Here is an 18686-nt window from a genome sequence, read left to right on the forward strand (position 1 = left end):
GAGTTTTTTTCGGGTAATTTTCTTTCATTATTAATAATGGTATTCTTAATTATTCATAACTGTATTAAACTTGATAACGAATTTAAAACTTACCAATTCATAGATAAGTTGACTGATTAACTCTATTATTAAACATTTAAACTATTAAATTGATACCTAAATAACCTAAGCGCCGTAACCGCCAAAGCGTCATCCGAATTCAAGGAGACGAAAAGAAATATAGTAATATCAGAGCGTCGAGTTGAAATTATTGCGGCGGAAACACAAAATTTTGTAAAATACTCGTCGAATAGTCGAGTACCCGAACCTGATGGGGAAAATAATAACCCGACGAATCCAGCAAGGTGGATTATTCGAGTATTCGAGTACCCGAATATGTAAATTTTCGATACTCGATAATCGACGAGTATTGCATTTTTCTTAATCGAGTTACGAGTTCGGGTACCCGACATAAAAGTTATTACGTCATATTTGACATTATTTAATCCCTGGTGAATCGACCCTTAAAAAATCTTGTTCCAAATGAAATCCTTGGTCAGAGCCCATGAAAAACTAATTGGACCATTGTAAAAATCTACGAAATTATTCAACGAATTCTTAATCTTCATAGAACTTTAACAAAGTCTCTAAAAACACTCCAATAATCGGCCTCATCGCAACAAGAAACCGTCGGCTAAACGGTAACGAACAAATGACTCAAAAATATATTGTTAACAATTTCAAATATTTTTATTCGTATAGAAAAATGTGCTTCGTGCAATGTTGAGCTGTACAATAATAAGAGAGTTGTAGAGTAAAATGGCAACAGTTCAAAATATGTAGATATTATACACACAGTTTTTGAAAAAGTGAAGTTTTGAAAAGTTTTATAACAATAATTTTATCAACAATGAAAAGAAGGCTAATTATGTCTGGGATATTTGACAGCAATACCCGACATCAGTAAGGCTAAACTTGGCTGAATATGTAAAATCGAAATTTAATATAGGGCTACTTGGCGCTTTTAGATTTTAGAGCTTAAATTTTTTTCAGCTTCGTCGCTTAATATTAATAAGGCGAATGTATAATAATATATAGCTTTGTTTTTGTTTATTTTATAATCTTGAATAATATGTGGAGCAGTTATCTAAGGCATTACTGAGCGATACGATCTTGAAAATTTCAAACATCAGCGGTGGGTTTCGAGTTTTCAATGTTCTGCATAGCTTCGATGTAAGTAGGAGGATATTCCAGATTTGGCTAGCAAAATAAAAGCGAAATATATTAAAAATAGGTTTTGTTGTAGCTCATAAAATATGAGTTCATTTGTATTTGAAATTAGTTATGAGTGAAAATTAAAATTATTGATTTTTTAAGCCAAAACATTTATTTGTAATTTCTTGACTAAAAATAAAAAATATGATATATACAACTTTACATTTCGGGGGTGGAACGTGACCTTTGCCCCTGGATACGCCACTGATATTTTTAGGACTTATTTTATTCCGAGAAATAACTCCTATAATCCTCAATGAAACTAGACTTTATGTTTCCTTTGAAATAATCACAGTATAGAATATCTTAAGAAAGCTCAAATCTTAAGAGAAAAGGGCACGCATGGCCCTAGGTGTTAGTTATTCGTACGAGACGAAAAAATAAACAAAGCGCTCGTGGGTTTCCATAGCAACTGAATTATCATTAATTGCGGACATTTCAGGTGCGAAAATTGCGATTGTTTTAGTCACGAAATCTACGACGAATAAAAGTAAAATGTGGCGGCTATTTCGCGGGCCTTTTTAGGATCAGGGCTGCTCAGCGGATCGAAATTCGACAATTGAAAATGTTTATAGTGACTTTAAACGCGGTGTTTTCTTTGATATAATGCTCTTATTTATGCTATAAAGATTAAACGGTTTTAGTTGCCCTATTTGGAATTACACTCTTCAGCAACAATGAACTTGTAGCAACGAAGCAATTAGTAGACATAAAGTGATAGCCCATTAGCCCAATTTTCAAACAGTAGGAGATCGAAATCTCGAGTTCTCACAAGGAGACGACCCGAAGTGTAACCCACCGATTTTGTTCAAACTCGGGGGATTGGTAGACCTTCACTTGAAAAATCCTAAAGGGAATTTATTCAATGGGCAACCGTTTTGCCGTGGCAACGAAAAATGTTTTTGACAACAACAAATTTAAATTTTCCCATTGAAAATAACATGGGATTCTGAACGATTCCTAACCAATTTAAAAATTTCGAAAATGCCAAAAATAGAAAAAATAGATAAAAATTGACAAAAAAAACATAAAAACTGATCAACTTTTGATCAATTTGAGGTCAAAATCCCATGTTATTTTCAATGGGAAAATTTAATATTTTGTGTTGTCAAAAACATTTTTCGTTGCCATAGCGAAACGGTTAGGATTTTTCAAGTTACATGAAGGTCTACCAATCCCCCGAGTTTGAACAAAATCGGTGGGTTACACTTCGGGATGTCTCCTTGTCAGTGTGTCACACCTCTTAACAACTTTTGTATGGCCCACAAATAGCTTACAAAATCGGTCTTGATATCAGATTTTTTAGTTTCTGAAGATATGGTTCCCAAATCAAAGCGTGCTTGACGCTGTCTTTTCCCAGTGGATGACGTACCTCAACGGAACTATAGGGAGGTGGCGGATCAGGGGGTAATTCCGGAGTGCTCCGTCGAGAGGGAACCACCAGAATGGCCGGTTGCGTGTCGGTGTTCAGCTGAGGGCTGGCACTTCGGGCACGTTGGTTCGTATTGGCTCTTGGTGTGAGACGGTGCGGCGAGAGGGAGTGCGTCTGAGGCGATCTAGCACCGGAGCTGGTCGACAGCCGCGAAGACGTGGAGCGCTGAGGTGATCGATGCGGAGATCGATGCGGTGATCGATGAGGAGATCGATTAGGCGAGCGGTTCGGGGATCTTGGTAACGAATTCAATCTCTGGGAAAAGTTACGCGCGGAATTAAAGCTTTTTTAATCAAACAATAATCACGTAATAAGAAGAAAATGGTAGAAATTTAAATAGCTGTTTCCATAAAATAAAACAAAAAAATAAAAGTTTAAAATGTTTTTTCTCTGCGTCACGAACTTAAGCTTCGTACTTTATTGGGAAAATCTTTGTCGACTCGAGCGCGTAATCTCTATCTTCAATAACTATATCTAGTGACGTAGAAAAAACATCTACACGTGACCTCCCGTATTTTATAGAAACACCTATTGTTCACTGTATGCTTTGAGCTCTATTTTCACGGCCGCTAGTAGGTTTAATGGGTTTATAAGTTTTTTCCTACTAATAGCGAGCGTGAAAATGGTGTGAAATATGGATCTGAATGTATATTAATGAGAAAGGCTAACCAATATTATTAGGTAACATTGATTTCGAGTGTGTTAAACAACGAGATCAAAATAATAGCTCAATTCGTAGTTAAATGGAGTGTTAAGTATTCCTAACGCCTTAAGCAAATCTCGACCACGTATGCCATTGTCGAATATTTTTCAAATATTTCGACTTTTTCTCAAATCTTTCGAATATTTCTGAAATAATTCGACTATTTCTCAAATATTTCGAATATTTCTGAAATAATTCGACTATTTCCCAAATATTTGGAATATTTCTTAAATAATTCGACTATTTCTCAAACATTTCGAATATTTATCAAATCTTTCAAATATTTCTTATATCTTTCGAACATTTCTCAAATATTTCAACTATTTCTCAAATCTTTCGAATATTTCTCAAATAATTCGAATATTTATCAAATCTTTCAAATATTTCTTATATCTTTCGAACATTTCTCAAACATTTCGAGTATTTCTCAAATCTTTCGAATATTTCTCAAACATTTCGAATATTTATCAAATCTTTCAAATATTTCTTATATCTTTCGAACATTTCTCAAATATTTCAACTATTTCTCAAATCTTTCGGATATTTCTCAAATAATTCGACTATTTCTTAAATATTTCGAATATTTCTCAAATATTTCGAATATTTCTCAAATATTTCGAATATTTCTCAAATATTTCGACTATTTCTTAAATCTTTAGAATATGTTTAAAATATTTCGACTATTTCTGAAATATTTCGAATATTTCTCAAATATTTCGCCAATTTCTTAAATCTTTAGAATATTTCTCAAATATTTCGACTATTTCTCAAATAATTAGACTATTTCTGAAATCTTTCAACTATTTCTCAAATCTTTCAACTATTGCTCAAATCTTTCAACTATTTCTCAAATCTTTCAACTATTTCTCAAATCTTTCAACTAATTCTCAAATCTTTCGAATATTTCTCAAACATTTCGAATATTTCTCAAATCTTTCAAATATTTCTTATATCTTTCGAACATTTCTCAAATATTTCAACTATTTCTCAAATCTTTCGAATATTTCTCAAATAATTCGACTATTTCTCAAATCTTTCGACTATTTCTCAAATCTTCTGAATATGTCTCAAATATTTCGACTATTTCCGAAATATTTCGAATATTTCTGAAGTCAAGAGGGGAAAATTTTCAATTTCTCTAATTTTAGGGTTTCAATTGGTCCTGTTAAAAAACCAACTTACACTTGGAGGTCTTCTTGGATTGAAATTCGGCGGCTCAACCGCTTCGGAAGCCTCAATTTGACTATAACAAAAAACGTTTTGTTTAATAATTGCGTATGTTTTGTAATAAGTGAAGAAAATGGGCCAATGGCAAAATATATTGTAGTCGGTTTGGCATGTTGTGAATTCAAATTTACAGTTCTCAAATGATTTATTCATCCGCGATACGCTTTCATTTATAACAAAAATAATCTACTTGAGATAATATTTTAGTAGACCTAGTTTAACAAATTCTTACGAATTTCTCTAGAATTGCACCGTTACATTTAAAGCATTTGACCCGGTTTTGGACCGAAATCAACAAAAAAGACTTACAGAATCATAGCGTATCTTCCAAGCCTGTACACCAGATACATAACCAAAGGAATGAGAGCCAACACCATTGAGAATATGTAAGGCTGATAGGCTTCCGCGTAGCTCTTTCCATTGTAAGGGTCTGTTGACGTCCGAGAAACAGAAAAATGAAAAAAAATTTAGGAAAACTTCGCATGAAAGAAATTATGCCAAAAAATATATTCTGAGAAAGTTCAAATTGCTAAAGTGGTTATATTTTTATACGTAATGAACGCGCGCACACGATAGCGCGTTTATATTGCCATGCCCATTTTATATGGTACATGCAAGCTTGGAATGTGAAAATCGGAAGTGCACAGAAAGGAAGTAAATACGAAGGGCGGATAATTTCGTACAAATAATAATGATTAAATATTTAATCGTGATTTAATATTTTTTAAATTGAAAACGTAAGAAAAATATTTTATTTTGTGATTAACTATTTTTTAATTTAGACCGTATGAAACCAATGCGCATACCTTATTTTAATCACGATTTAATAATTTTTAATTTAAACTGTACAATGAACTGCATGAATACTTTATTTTAGTAAGAAGTTAATCGTGGAAGTAGTCCGCCCCTCGATTAAATATTTTTGTAAATATCATGCGTTTAAACAACAAATTTAAGTGTTGAATAGATAAGGCTCCAATTAATTAATCATTAATTTATAAATAAATTATATTCCCAGTTTTAGCGTATTTAAAAAATGGAGAAAAAGTGGTTAATTACGCGTTTTAAGTTCGTTTCAGTGCAGGGCGTATCACTAAAACACCAAAAATATTTCAAAGGACCAAAATCATTATGGTTTCACGTAGCTCACATAGTTAATTTTCTCGTTCTTTTTTGTTTTATTCTAAGTTTATCACGGTGTCGCACATCTCTCTGACGAGGAGACTACCCGAGGTGATAATCACCGATTTTGTTGAAACTAGGTGGGTACGTAGACCTTATGGTAACAAGAAATTTCACCAAGGGAAAAGTTGCAATGGGCATTAGTTTTGCCATGGCAAACGAAAATGTTTTTGACAACACAGTATGTATATTTTCCCATTGAAAATGACATGGGAATCTGAGCACTTCTAAAAAATAATAATAATAATAATCCTAATTAAAATTATTAATTTTGATCAAAATCAAACAACTAAATTCTATTTTATTAATTTTGATAAAAATTCATTTATTACCATCGATTTGGCGATTAGCTGGTAAATACAACTTTTTATTTTTATATTTCGCTTTTCTCCATTTTTACTTATTCTGATCAATTTTGACCAAATTGACCAAAATTCATCAAAATATCATAAAATTAATTTCATTTGTCAATTTTGATCAATTTTTTTGGTTTTGAAAATTTCCACAGGGGGGGACCCCTTAGAAGCGCTCAGATTCCCATGCTATTTTCAATGAGATAATATACGTACTGTGTTGTCAAAAACATTTTCGGTTGCCATGGCAAAACTAACGCCCATTGCAACGTTTCCCTTGGTGAAATTTCATGTTACCATAAGGTCTACATACCCACCTAGTTTCAACAAAATCTCACCTCGGGTAGTCTCCTCGTGAGTACGTTTAGATCTCGCTATTATAGTTAAAAAAAAACATTAAAAGTGAAATTGGATTATTTCCATAATTATATTAAAAAAAATCTTATACGTAATTCTATTAAAATGAGTGAAACGTAGCTACGTAAAAGTATTTAAAAATCATGCATGAATAATCTCAAAAATATGGAAAGAACTAAGTGCGTGATTAATTACTTGGCGGTGGTCCTTTATTTTAGCAATAAAAGATATAGATTCAATTTTAATACATTTTGAAATGATTTTAACCGACTTAATTGAAATAGTTCAACGTGTTAAATAATATTTAGTCAAAAATATCAAATTGGTGCACTTTGAATGCTTGCTTAAATAAATCTAGTTTGTATTGTGATTCATGCTTCTAGTAATAAGCTTTACGTTTGGATTACCGTTAAAAATTGTAAACAGTCGGTTGAAATTCTCACTTGGGCGTTATCGAATTTAAATAAAATAAAATAACTTTTAATTTTAACTTAATATAATTAATATTTAGTTTTTCGTATTTATCGGAAACGTTTAAAATAAAAAGGAGAAAAAAATGCAATAATATTTTACCCGATCTGATTCCCGTTTTTTTGGTGACGGCGGGAGCGGATGTCGTAGTTGGCGGTGAGTCGCTCGTGGTGGCCGTGGTTTTTGTTGATGGTGTTGACAATTTATCTAAATTTAAAAGAAGATAGAAAATATTCGTTTGACACATAATAGATTGTTATTTTTGGTTGTATTGAGCTGTACCATAACGTCCATCTTCCGTTTCTCTATTTCCCACTTTAGCAGGATGAAAATGGATTATCGGTCACTTAACAAATGAAATATCAGCCTTGAAATGACCTTACCTGGACTGCAGAAAAAGGCTAAGACGCTCGTCTCCGGCTTTATTGTTAAGCACTCCTCGTTCGGCCTCGATTGTAGTTTGCACGCGAAGCTTTTACACTTGGAATATTTTGGACATTTTGTTTCGAACATACTACACGAAATTTCTTTTCCTAAGAAGATACGTTGAAAGTAAGGAACATTACTGAAACTGAAAATATTTATCGTACTATATGGCATGCGCCGTCTCCGCGGTCACACAAGACCTTAAAATCCACTTTGAATACCAGTTTTGACCAATAAAATTGTGTGAAACACGCCATGAAAACATTATTAATTATAAATGAAGGTCATTTTCCGATAGGCTTTGCTGATGTCCAAATTTTACCACTTATGTCCTTATATTTTTATCTAACTATACAGTTGGAATATTACTGCTAAATATCGAACAGCCTGATAATGTACACAGCGCTGTGTCGTGACATTAGTAGATGAAACGTATCGTTATTCTTTCTATATGTACTTTGCACGAGTTAAAAGTAAGGCTTAGCTAAGTAACAAAATTTCGTCATTAACGACGAAGACGTAGACTGATAGACTATAAAGTGAACTTAAATTATTATTAATAAATGCATTGTTTTTACCATTTTCGCAATAATAAAAGTCCAAATCACACTGATAGAAACATCCAGCTCTGGTATAATTTGGAGTAATATGACAATCTTCGTAAGCGTAAATAAATTCTGCAAAAGACAATAAGGCGGATGCTCGCAAAACGAAAATAAATAACCACTATCCGTAATATCGTAGTTACATTTAACTTAAATTCGTATTTGCGTCTTAAATGCATTTGCGAAACTATACCTTTGTTGAATGATTTATAAATATTGATCACTTATCGATTGAAATTAAAGCTTCGTTCGAATATCGAAATAAAATATACGAGCAGCTTACCTGATGTGAAGTATGTAAAAAACTGTATAAAAATGGGAACTAAGTAGTTCATTTAGTCATTAAATAATATGGGATACTAAATGAAATGAATTGAAGGGTCATGTCTCTAAATACTACATCGGAGACCCTCCATAGTGACTTATGTTGCATCCATTTTGTTTCGATAGTGGTATACGCGCTATCCTCGTCAGAAGCGGCGGCCAGCTAGGTCCCAGATATCGATCGGACTTTGTCTAGTAACGCCCTGTAACTAATGTCCAGATGAACGAGCTGTGCAGCCCCGCTTCTATCGACTTTTATTTCCTAGAACACTTTATTTTAGTTTGAATTTAGCGCGTTCTACATTTCGTAGCGTGTGAGCGTTCAAGCTCAATCATATTTTCAATCTGGTTCTTATTCGATTTTGTCTTACAATATGTCGGTGACAACGCGTTAAAGGCCGACTACATAAATCTTCGGTTTACTCTGTCTTTCACTGGAAGTAGGCTTACTGCAATACACGTGTGCCATGCAGTCAGCCTACTTCAAGTGAAAGACAGAGTAAACCGAAGATTTATGTAGTCGGCCTTTAACGGTATTCATCTTCGAAACAACTTAACTAGGTTTCATTAAAATCGACCTTCAGTGGCGTAGCTGGGGCGTTTGAGTATTTCTGTTAGCAAAATCCCCCCCACCGCGGAAAGTGCCGACCCTTGCACCGCCACTGTCAACCCTTTTAAGATTTTGGCCCAAAAAATCTTCGAATTTATATATTAATCGATTTTTTATTTCGCATTATTAAAACAATTTCGAAATTGTACAAAACTAAAACTACTATAAAAAAAACAAGTACTTTTTGTATTAATAAGTGACTTTTATAACAATCTCAAAACCGTAGAACTTTCATCTAAAATACTTACAAGCCATGAAATATTATTTACAATGTACAATATACAAAGAGGGGGTATCTTTATTTACAGACGCCATTGTCGGGCCGCGGGTCACTTAGTGTTGAAAAAGGATTGAGTAATCCTATCTCATAGATTTATAGCTCCTACCTTTGCTATTATGTAGAGTTAAATACGCCTATTGGTCTTCAAACGGCAGGACGATACAAACAACAACTTGTTTTGCCGGGAAAAAAAAATAAAATCAGATGACAGCAGTTTAGTAACACTTAACAAGAGTTTTAGCCTTTTAGGCTCATCTTACAATATGTGAACTGAGAAAAAACATTCCTATCATTACAAAAATACAAACAATTATTTCCCTTAATGTTTTGGGGTATTTTGACAATTAGATGATACAATTGGACAACATTAATTATGTAAAAAATACAGTATATGAATAAGAAATATATGAAAAAGTTCTTCTAACTTTAGGATTACTCAGGAAACATTTAGTTGGTCACTACTATAATAATAGTTAACAGCCGATTAAAAACACGCAAAAGATGATAGGCTTAGTTACCAGTATACGTTAAGAACAAGTTAATATAGAGCTAGGAGCAACAAACACAGCACCCCACCCCAGGAAACGTAACCCGTCAAAGTCTTGCATTTTCTTGTGTACATTTTTCATTGGTTAGACGCTTTAGCGCCTGCTGCCGTCGGAAGGGGAAAATTTGGAAATTGTCTTCCCCCTATCCGTAAAACGTTCAGCGTAAAGGCTCGTCCAATGAAATTTGTACACAACACTGCGTTAGCCTGTTTAAAGGCTAGCTGCGTTTTCCTTGTGTTTGTTGCTCCTAGATAGAGAGATACTTAAAAGTTGTATATTGTATATAGTCGTCACACCTAATTTTTGAACTTTAGAATATTTGTAGCAAAAACTTTCTTTTTCTAGCTCTCATTGAACTAATCCTATTAAAAAAATTAACAGCCAGGCATTAGGCCTATCACGCATTCCTCAAAAGGGTATGATATTCACCTTAAAGATTAGTTTTGTACAAATTTGCTATCTTAAGAAAGTACGTAAAAGGCTCGCTTTGCCCAGGTCAAAAATGGTCTAGCGCCAACCCTAGCAATAGCCTCGCTTAAATTAAACTTGTCCAGCAAGATTCTACTCCCAGTTAAATTGCAAAATATCAATTACATAGAAAATTTACAAATTAGATTCCAAATATAGCAATTTTCAATATAATATACATAGAGTTCAAATATTTCATTTCCGCATAACAGAAATCATTAAAATTATTATTTTAAATTTAATAAGACTAGCATCACGTAATTTCAATATTTTATATTAAAAACTGATAAAAAATGATGCTCAATCACAGTTTTGAAAATAATTTCTTAAAATTTCAATAGCAAGAACAACTAGACAATTAAGAACACAATCGCTCAGATACAGTTGTATAAAAAACGTAAAAAGATCTTGTACAAAACAAAAAAAATCACAACGAGAAAACGTAGTCACCACGTCTGATATTTTTACGTTATGGGCACTTGACTGTATGTTAATTATTTTTTAAAAGGCCACTGCAAACTGTCCATTTCACAGTCACATACTGCAGAATGGCTCTTTTTTACCTGCAAATGTCCATTATCTTGGACTTTTTAAAGCTTCTATATAAGATGGAGGTGGGTCCAAAAGCTGCAAAGATTAAATCAAAATTAATGTCATTGACTAGTGAATTTTAAATCAGAAAAAGGAGGAATATACCTCTGATGCAACAACATAAGATGGTGGTAAATCTGGTACTGAACGTGGTATGTTTGGATTAATTGGGCTTTGTGTTGCAGTAGAAACAATGCTCTGATTTGGCCACTGTGCAACAGGGTATGGCCTTCTGACTCCTAAAGGTGCCCCAGGATGACTAGGGCCGTATATCATCATAGTAGGGGGCAGTGTGCCTGATTGTATGGGTTGATTGAAATTAGATGGTCTAGAATTGTAAAGTTGAGATGGTGCGCTGGGAAAATAGTTTGAGCTTTGTAGCGGATCTGGATTGTAAGGCAAATGTGTTGATAACGTTTGAGATTGCTGAGTTTGAAAATTTGTATTTTCATATCTACCAAGAATAAAAATCTTTAGTAATTACAAAGGAAAATGGATGCAAAGTATATGGAAATACCTTTTAAAGCAGCACCTAAGTACCACAATAAATATTATTATAATGCTAGCAAGAAGGCAAATTGCAAGGATAAATGTCATTTCTTCTTAACATAGAAAAAACTAAAAATTCAAATAAGCGTTTTTTTTAAATTATTTTATGCTTTAATTTTCTAAGAAATTATTCTGATTATATAATATACTTGCATTTTTATTTGTGAATTTGTTAATTAAATACTATGATTAATACGGTTTTCATAATTAAGTGGTTTTGAAAAAAGTACCAAAATTTATAGCGTTAAGAGTACGTCATTATTTCACGTTTTGCGTATATTACCCAATATTAGGAAACACCCTATGAACACCAATATAAATATAACCCTTTCAATCAACCAATGAATGACTCGTATCTCTATTTAACCTATGACATGAGAGATTTCCAGGTGTCTGTTTCTATAGCTCGATTCAATTTAAATCGTATTCTTATTGGGCCCTACCTACTTACCTCACTGCCTTTAAGTTCACACGGGCTGCTTTTTCCTTTAAACAAAGTGTACTATATATCAACAACAGAGTGGAGTTTTTTCGGTTGCGACGTCACGTAAGGTAACCCATTATTTTTCCCATACAGAAAAAAAGCGCCTAAAATGGTGGCCACGAGTGATATTACTCTATTCGCGACCGAAAACTATCGTAACGCCCCCTTTGGTTCGCTATTGAAACCTATATAAGTAGCGGCTAAAGCAGACGCTATTAGTTTTTCCTTATCGTTATTCGTAAATTTTACTATATAAATAATGATGCTTGCATTTTAATATAAATTTGGCATCGTTTGCTCAGATTTTGATAAGTTTATTTAGGAAAAAATCGTTCTTATGACTTATTAATTAGTCTGTAGCTGACGTTAGATCATAGGCGCTACCTCGGAGAAGCTAGCGTCGTTACCAGGGCTGGACATAAGGCAGTAGTCACGGCATTTGACTACTAAAATAAATGCTCTGACTACTAAAACTGGGGGCTCACAAATTTGACTAGTTAAAAATTTACCTAAATATTCATAAATAATGGCGAATATGGCGTATCATACATTCATCATTCATCAATCCCATTTTATTTAAACAAAATTGTGATCGGCCAAACTCAAGTGAAAATAAATTGCTATTTTAATTCTGACGGGTAAAGCAAAATGTCCTTCTGGTTTTTATACCCCCATTTTTACCTCCACTAGTCCGTGACTACTAAAATAAATTAAGATAGGAGACTCACTAGTCAGGCTGACTACTAAAAAATATCCTTATGTCCAGCCCTGATCTTTACGCCACCTGGACTAGTTTCGGTCGTGAATAGTTAAAATATACGTGACCTCCGAAAAATCGGCCTCCATCGGTCGCTGCTACGCTGTATTGTCCTATCACGGCCAACTTTGATAACGAACTCTTACGCGAACAGCTCGTCATCAAAATTGCTCGTGGTCTTATCTATAGTTGGTTACCATGGTAACTTTATAATTTTTTCTGAATTCCGGCAGAAAGTGGGTAAACGCTATTAACTAATCGTGAGGCAGTTATTTCTAATCTAGGGTACGAGGTTTATTATCCTTGGTTTTAATATGATTTCGTATATAATTTTTTATTACATGGAAAATATAACATTTTAGGTTAATAATTTTGGTATCCTCAATTTTTAAAAGTGAATTGGTGGATATTACATTTTTTTTGGCAAGTGCAAATACGCGACCATGTTAAGGTATAAAATTAAGTAAATAAACCTGCTATAAATCAAAGGAAATTGGAATAATGTTTAAACGATATAGTTATGGAAGCGGTATTCAAGAACTATAATTTAGACCAATTTCAAAATTAGTCTAAAGCGAGTTATTAATTCCACCAAAGATAATTTAAACTCGTACCCTAGATTTGAATACTGAGAGCTTTCCCATTTACGGTTTTGTTACAAAGCGTTTACCCTTTTCCGGCACGTGACCTCAGAAAAATCGGGCTCCATCGGTTGCGGTAAGGCGCAAACCATGGAGTGAATTTTTTCTGAGTCCAGCGGGAAGTGGGTAAACGCTATCGGCAACGCGCGAGTGAGTGATTTCGAATCTAGGGTTCGAGTTTAAATTATCTTTGATTCCACCAAAAAAGGAAGCAAAAAACGACTCTAGAAGGTGTTTTATCATTGGGTAGATTACCATTGAATCGAATTCCCATTAGACCCACAAAAAAATGACAATTTCCCAATTGACGATATCCCAATACCCAATTTCCATTTTAGTAAATTCAGTCGCAAAAAGTGTAAAAATATTAAATATTTATAACGGCCGGGAAGCCATAAAATTTAGCTTGGGTCTCGACGTACCGTAGCATCGTGGAACCTCATCCGACCATTAGATTTAATATAGTGATATTATTAAATATTAATTTGAAATTGTTCCAGTAGAGGTGAAATTATGTATATTTCAGAGTATAATAATGCAAATATGTATCCGTCAAATATATTTTTTCATTTTACCAAATATATTTATTATTTTGCCGTAAAATATAATTAAAATAATTTTTATGTTATTAAGTTTAATGATTTCGATGTCAGTAGGTACGTTTCCACTAGTTACGATGTCTGTAGGTACGAAAAAGCTGTGACGTAAGAGCATATGTAACATAATTACTCATAAGTATGCCACTGTACCTTTATTCCATTCAAAAATCTTCACTAACTGTTTGTTTCACCACGAACCAGTAAAAAGGTGGACTACGTTAGATTTTAACCTTTTTATTCATCCTAGTAATTTTGGGAGTCACACTATTGGCTAGTAACATACTTATTTAAGGTTTTAATGGAAAACCTCTAAATTGAGAAGGAATTTTCGGTGTCGGAAATTTAGTCAGCCCAATGTAGCTTTATTGAAATTTATAAACTCGCTCGGTTTGTGCGGATGAAGTTAAATAATGAGTAATTTAGAAAAATAAAAGATTGGGGAAAATTACCAAGAAGTGATCACTTTCCACCAGCTCAACCTGAATTTCAACTATTTTTTCCAATAAGCCTGCTTCTTTTATTTGACAATGCAAATTTATTTTAGAACGTGAGTCTCCGAGAACTTCATTAATTTGCAAATTAATTACCTTAACAGAACTTGACACTATATTGTAGTTCATTTTAGCTCTTAAGCCTTGGTTGTTCAAACCGGTTTGTTTACTAAAATAATTACCGTCGGTTTATCAGACTTAGAGCTAATTATACGACGGCATTATCGGCATTGAAGATTCGATGACGTCAAATATGACATCAAATATTACGTCAAATATTACGTAGGGTACGGATGACGCAATATCTGTGAAACAAACCGTTAGTGAAGAAATAGAGCTAGTGGCATACTTATTAGTAATTATGTTAAATATGGTAAGAGCCACATTAAAACACATTAGTAGTGGTGTGGCGGAGTGGTTAGCACTTTCACCTCGCAGAGGAGCCGGATTCGATTCCAGCTTGTGGCACTGAGGTGAAAACTCAGAACAACTCCTTCTGCGTTGAGTTTTCAAGTTCTCTCCCCACTGGTTTAAGGGGTTTTCCCTCGAGCTCTTCGGTTTCCCCTTCCATAAAAACTTGTTGAGGTTAAAGGTAATAGTGATTGTAGGAAGCTGTTGGCTCACGTGGCATGAAGGGCCTGCCTACACCCTCCTATGCATTATTACCCGGCCACCTGAACTAATGGCTTTAAAAGTCGCTTGATGTCTTGGGCCTAAGCAAAGATAATATAACTACGTACCCTAGATTCGAAATCACGGCGTTCCTCGATAGCGCGTTTTCTCATGAGGCTTTTACTGAGTTCGCGCCGGAAGTCGGAAAAATCGGGCTCCATAGCAGGGTGAGAAATAAGGAATTTCAATAGGTAACCCAAGATTATATTAATCACCTTTAGTTTTCTTTCGTTTAGAAACCTTTTTAGAGCTACAGGCATGATCCATTATTGTTTTAAAAAAATATAATTAAAACCGCAAGTCAAAACCACGGCGCAATTTTCACTAAAACTTTACGTTTTAACTAGATGTCGGACCGTAGCCCTGTTAGCTATATGGAGGCAGTGTTTTCCAACTTCCGCCGGGAACTCAGTAAGAGCCTGCGTTTACGTGCAAGGAGCTTGATTTCGAATCTAGGGTACGTAGTTATATTATCTTTGGCCTAAGGTTGTGCCTAGGGTATTAGCCTAGCTGATTATTAGTTAATCATTTTTTTTAAAGTCACGTTTCTTTATAAAAGAACTATTCTTCTTTGAACAATCAATGGGTTAATATATACTTTTTCAAACTTAATTTAAAAATATATTATTATTTTTGGGCTTAATGGGACGGTTTTCCATCATTAATTAAGTCGGTCGAATGAGATTGTTCGATCCAATGGTACAGGAGCCTCTGGAAACCATTTAATTTTGTGTTCTTTACCGCCTTACAATGAGGAAGATTTTCAATCCGTTTATGTTGAAGATGGCACCAACAACACGGAATCTGTCTCGATTATTTTTAATAACAATGTGTCTCATGCTCCACGTGAGTCGCGTATCGTTATAAATATAAACGGGAAAGTCCCTTAATATTCTGTGGTGCCATCTTCAGCATAGGCCGAGTAACAATTTTCTTAATTGATTTTTATGCTTCAAGCACTGACCAATTCGGAATTTGCTAAACGGTACGCGGATCGAAATGGAAGACACCAACAATTTTAGGGGTTATTCCGCCGAAAATTTCAAAAGTCTTTTGAAGAGGGGCGACAAAGAATACTAAAGGTTAATTATGTAATTTTCTTCTTATTTTTCAATTTCATTTAATTTTTGTTTTATAAGTTAATTAAAGTATTAATTATTAACGTCCGTAAAAATAAATTATTATTGGAAAATATGTTGGTAGAAATCAGCCATAGACGAGAATGATTATGGAGCTGAGATTCGGTGAGTTCAATGAAAGAAAAGATTTTTGAGAAAGGTAGCTTTTCCATAAAATGTCGATAAGCCGCGCGGTAGATAGCAATAACAGATGCTAGCCTGTTATTTTATTACGCCATCTATTTTGTGACATAAGACTTTGCGCTATGAATATGTTTAAAAACGAATTTAACCTTGTAATTGAAGTACAACAAAAAAATTAAAATGTAGCTCTATTTATTTAAACAGTTCCCATAGAAATCTCATAGGTAACTAGAATGCTGCCGCCATAGAAATCTCATAGGTAACTAGAATGCTGCCGTGTAACTGGCAAATGGCCCAAACGCCGTGGCAGACGACGCCAGATCTCAGCCAATCAGAGCTCAAAGAGCGGTTCTGCCAAGAATTTAATGTCACCGGAGAGAATGACGTAACGGAACCAAGGAGGATTATTATCCTCCTTGGCGGAACCACTCTACGGCCTCTCATTGGCTGAAGGTTCAAAACGAACTGGCGACAAGCTCGGCCGTAGGCGGCAGCATTCTAGTTACCTATGAGATTTCTATGGCTGCCGCCTACGGCCGAGCTTGACGCCAGTTCGCCTTGAACCTTCAGCCAATGAGAGGCCGTAGAGTGGTTCCGCCAAGGAGGATAATAATCCTCCTTGGTTCCGTTACTATAGCGGGAGATAGGTGACGTCATTCTCTCCGGTGACATTAAATTCTTGGCAGAACCGCTCTTTGAGCTCTGATTGGCTGAGATCTGGCTTCGTCTGCCACGGCGTTTGGGCCATTTGCCAGTTACACGGCAGCATTCTAGTTACCTATGAGATTTTTATGACAGTTCCTAACTGCATGAAATCAAGCGTTTGTTGTTGTCCAGCACCGTTCTTGATTTTGTTGTCTGCTTTTATCGCGCTTAACCATTAACTTATGGACTTATGGTTGGTCGACAATATTTGCCCTTTTCGTGGAGAGTACATTTTCGAAGCATGTCAGATAGTTAGTTTATTTTGTTACTTTAGTTACCCATTTTTAAATTTAATAGTATTAATTAATGACGTAATAAAATACATATATCACTTTCACGTCTAAACATGTTTTTTTTTAATATATTGAAATTGAAATGCCATATTCACTAAGTACACCTTGATCAATCAAATTTCATACTGTTCGTCAACCTTTGATTGTTGTTGATGTTTTTTCAGAGCTAGGATCGAAACACAGGGTGCACATTGGAGAAGCGTTTAATTTATGGCAAGAAGAACGTAGGAAGCGGGGAATGTCAAATGAAGCATTTGCCAGTTTGTTGCTTAGAAGATTTGTAGCAGCTTCAGACAAACCAAATCCTCAAGTAGAAGCCCAAGCACAAACTGATAATCTCTATTGCAAAGATAAATCGGAAGGAACTGAATATTCATTTCTGAATCCAAAAACCAAATTTATGTGTCATCCAGATTACGATACCAGACAAAAAACGTTTAGAGACGCCTCAACTACAACTGATTTTACTATATTAAATCCTAAAACGTATACTAGTAAAAGAACGATGAATTCACAACCAACAAAAGTGGTCAAACGAGAAAGTTGCAATTTTTTGGAAAGAAACTGTTTAACACAAACAATTCAAAGAAAACACAAAGACAGTGAATACATTTTACCTATACATGAAGATGCAGAAATGAACTGTGTAAACAATATTATAAATTGTGTTAATACAATTAAGCGTGAACCTGTGTCACCCAGTGGAAGCTTTGGTGAAAATAATGACAGCAGTGATGTAATTATAAATAATATTGATAGGCATCAAGAATTTCTACCCACGAGCATGTTAAAAGTTACATTCATGGAAGGGCATAACCCAGGATGAATATTGTTTTGGGCATAACTTGCATTGGTAATAAAATGTTACATTTTTATTATAGTATATTTAGTTTAATGTTACATAATTTATGTCTATAAAAATTTAAAGAGATTGGTAAGCCCTAGTTTTTCCAGTTATGTATGAAAAAAAGGTGGCTGTTTCAAAGGACTCCCCCTTTTTTTAACAAATACTACGGTTTTTCCTTCCTTGAATAATTCAGGGAGTAGGTTCGGCCCTTCTCGGGATCTCCTTTTTTTGTTGTTCAAAGTTCTGGTGTTCTTCACAGACTTTGAAACGTTCAGGGAAGTTTGCAACATTCTCGACAGAGGTCGTGTCAAAAGTAAGCCACTTTCTAACGTAAAACCTTTAAAGTGACATTTGTTGAGAATGTTAGAAATTAAAAATATATTCTATAGTTCGGTGTTTTGGCTTTAGAAATTAGGTATCCCTGTGAAAAAGTAATTTAGACTCCGTGCCGGAATTTTCATGCCAAGACAAGAAACGAAACAAATTTAATTGTTCTTTAGTAATATAGATGGCGCTATGAGACCGTATTGTTAATAAAGAGTTCCGAATACATAC

The 18686-nt window shown here is 34.4% G+C and overlaps 3 protein-coding genes across 4 annotated transcripts; 1 reads left to right on the forward strand and 2 right to left on the reverse strand.

Annotated features, from left to right (window-relative positions):
* Positions 1-647: 647 nt before the first annotated feature.
* Positions 648-8500, reverse strand: LOC149947634 (uncharacterized). Its single transcript, XM_090172365.1, has 9 exons — positions 8294-8500; positions 7984-8082; positions 7363-7512; positions 7262-7294; positions 7082-7186; positions 4926-5046; positions 4572-4632; positions 2627-2941; positions 648-1239 (listed from the first exon to the last, which is right to left on the reverse strand). The coding sequence occupies exons 1-9, from the start codon at positions 8343-8345 to the stop codon at positions 1162-1164; spliced, it is 1014 nt and encodes a 337-aa protein (XP_090028491.1). The 5' UTR covers positions 8346-8500; the 3' UTR covers positions 648-1161.
* A 569-nt stretch (positions 8501-9069) lies between these two features.
* LOC149947635 (uncharacterized) lies at positions 9070-11774 on the reverse strand. Its single transcript, XM_090171833.1, has 4 exons — positions 11534-11774; positions 11349-11449; positions 10937-11285; positions 9070-10867 (listed from the first exon to the last, which is right to left on the reverse strand). Exons 2-4 carry the CDS (start codon positions 11426-11428, stop codon positions 10817-10819), a joined length of 480 nt encoding a protein of 159 aa, XP_090027959.1. The 5' UTR covers positions 11429-11449; positions 11534-11774; the 3' UTR covers positions 9070-10816.
* Positions 11775-17153: 5379 nt separating this feature from the next.
* Positions 17154-18191, forward strand: LOC149947636 (uncharacterized). 2 transcript variants are annotated; one of them, XM_090172252.1, is made up of 2 exons: positions 17154-17242; positions 17449-18189. In XM_090172252.1, the coding sequence occupies exons 1-2, from the start codon at positions 17182-17184 to the stop codon at positions 18108-18110; spliced, it is 723 nt and encodes a 240-aa protein (XP_090028378.1). In that variant the 5' UTR covers positions 17154-17181; the 3' UTR covers positions 18111-18189. The 2 variants fall into 2 exon arrangements, with proteins under 2 accessions (XP_090028378.1, XP_090028379.1); XM_090172253.1 differs by lacking the exon at positions 17154-17242 and adding an exon at positions 17243-17382 and having other exon boundaries at positions 17449-18191.
* Positions 18192-18686: the final 495 nt, after the last annotated feature.

Source organism: Leiobunum rupestre, chromosome 4 (genome assembly GCF_980474605.1).
Source record: "Leiobunum rupestre chromosome 4, qqLeiRupe1.1.hap1, whole genome shotgun sequence".
Classification (NCBI taxonomy): Eukaryota; Metazoa; Arthropoda; class Arachnida; order Opiliones; family Sclerosomatidae; genus Leiobunum; species Leiobunum rupestre.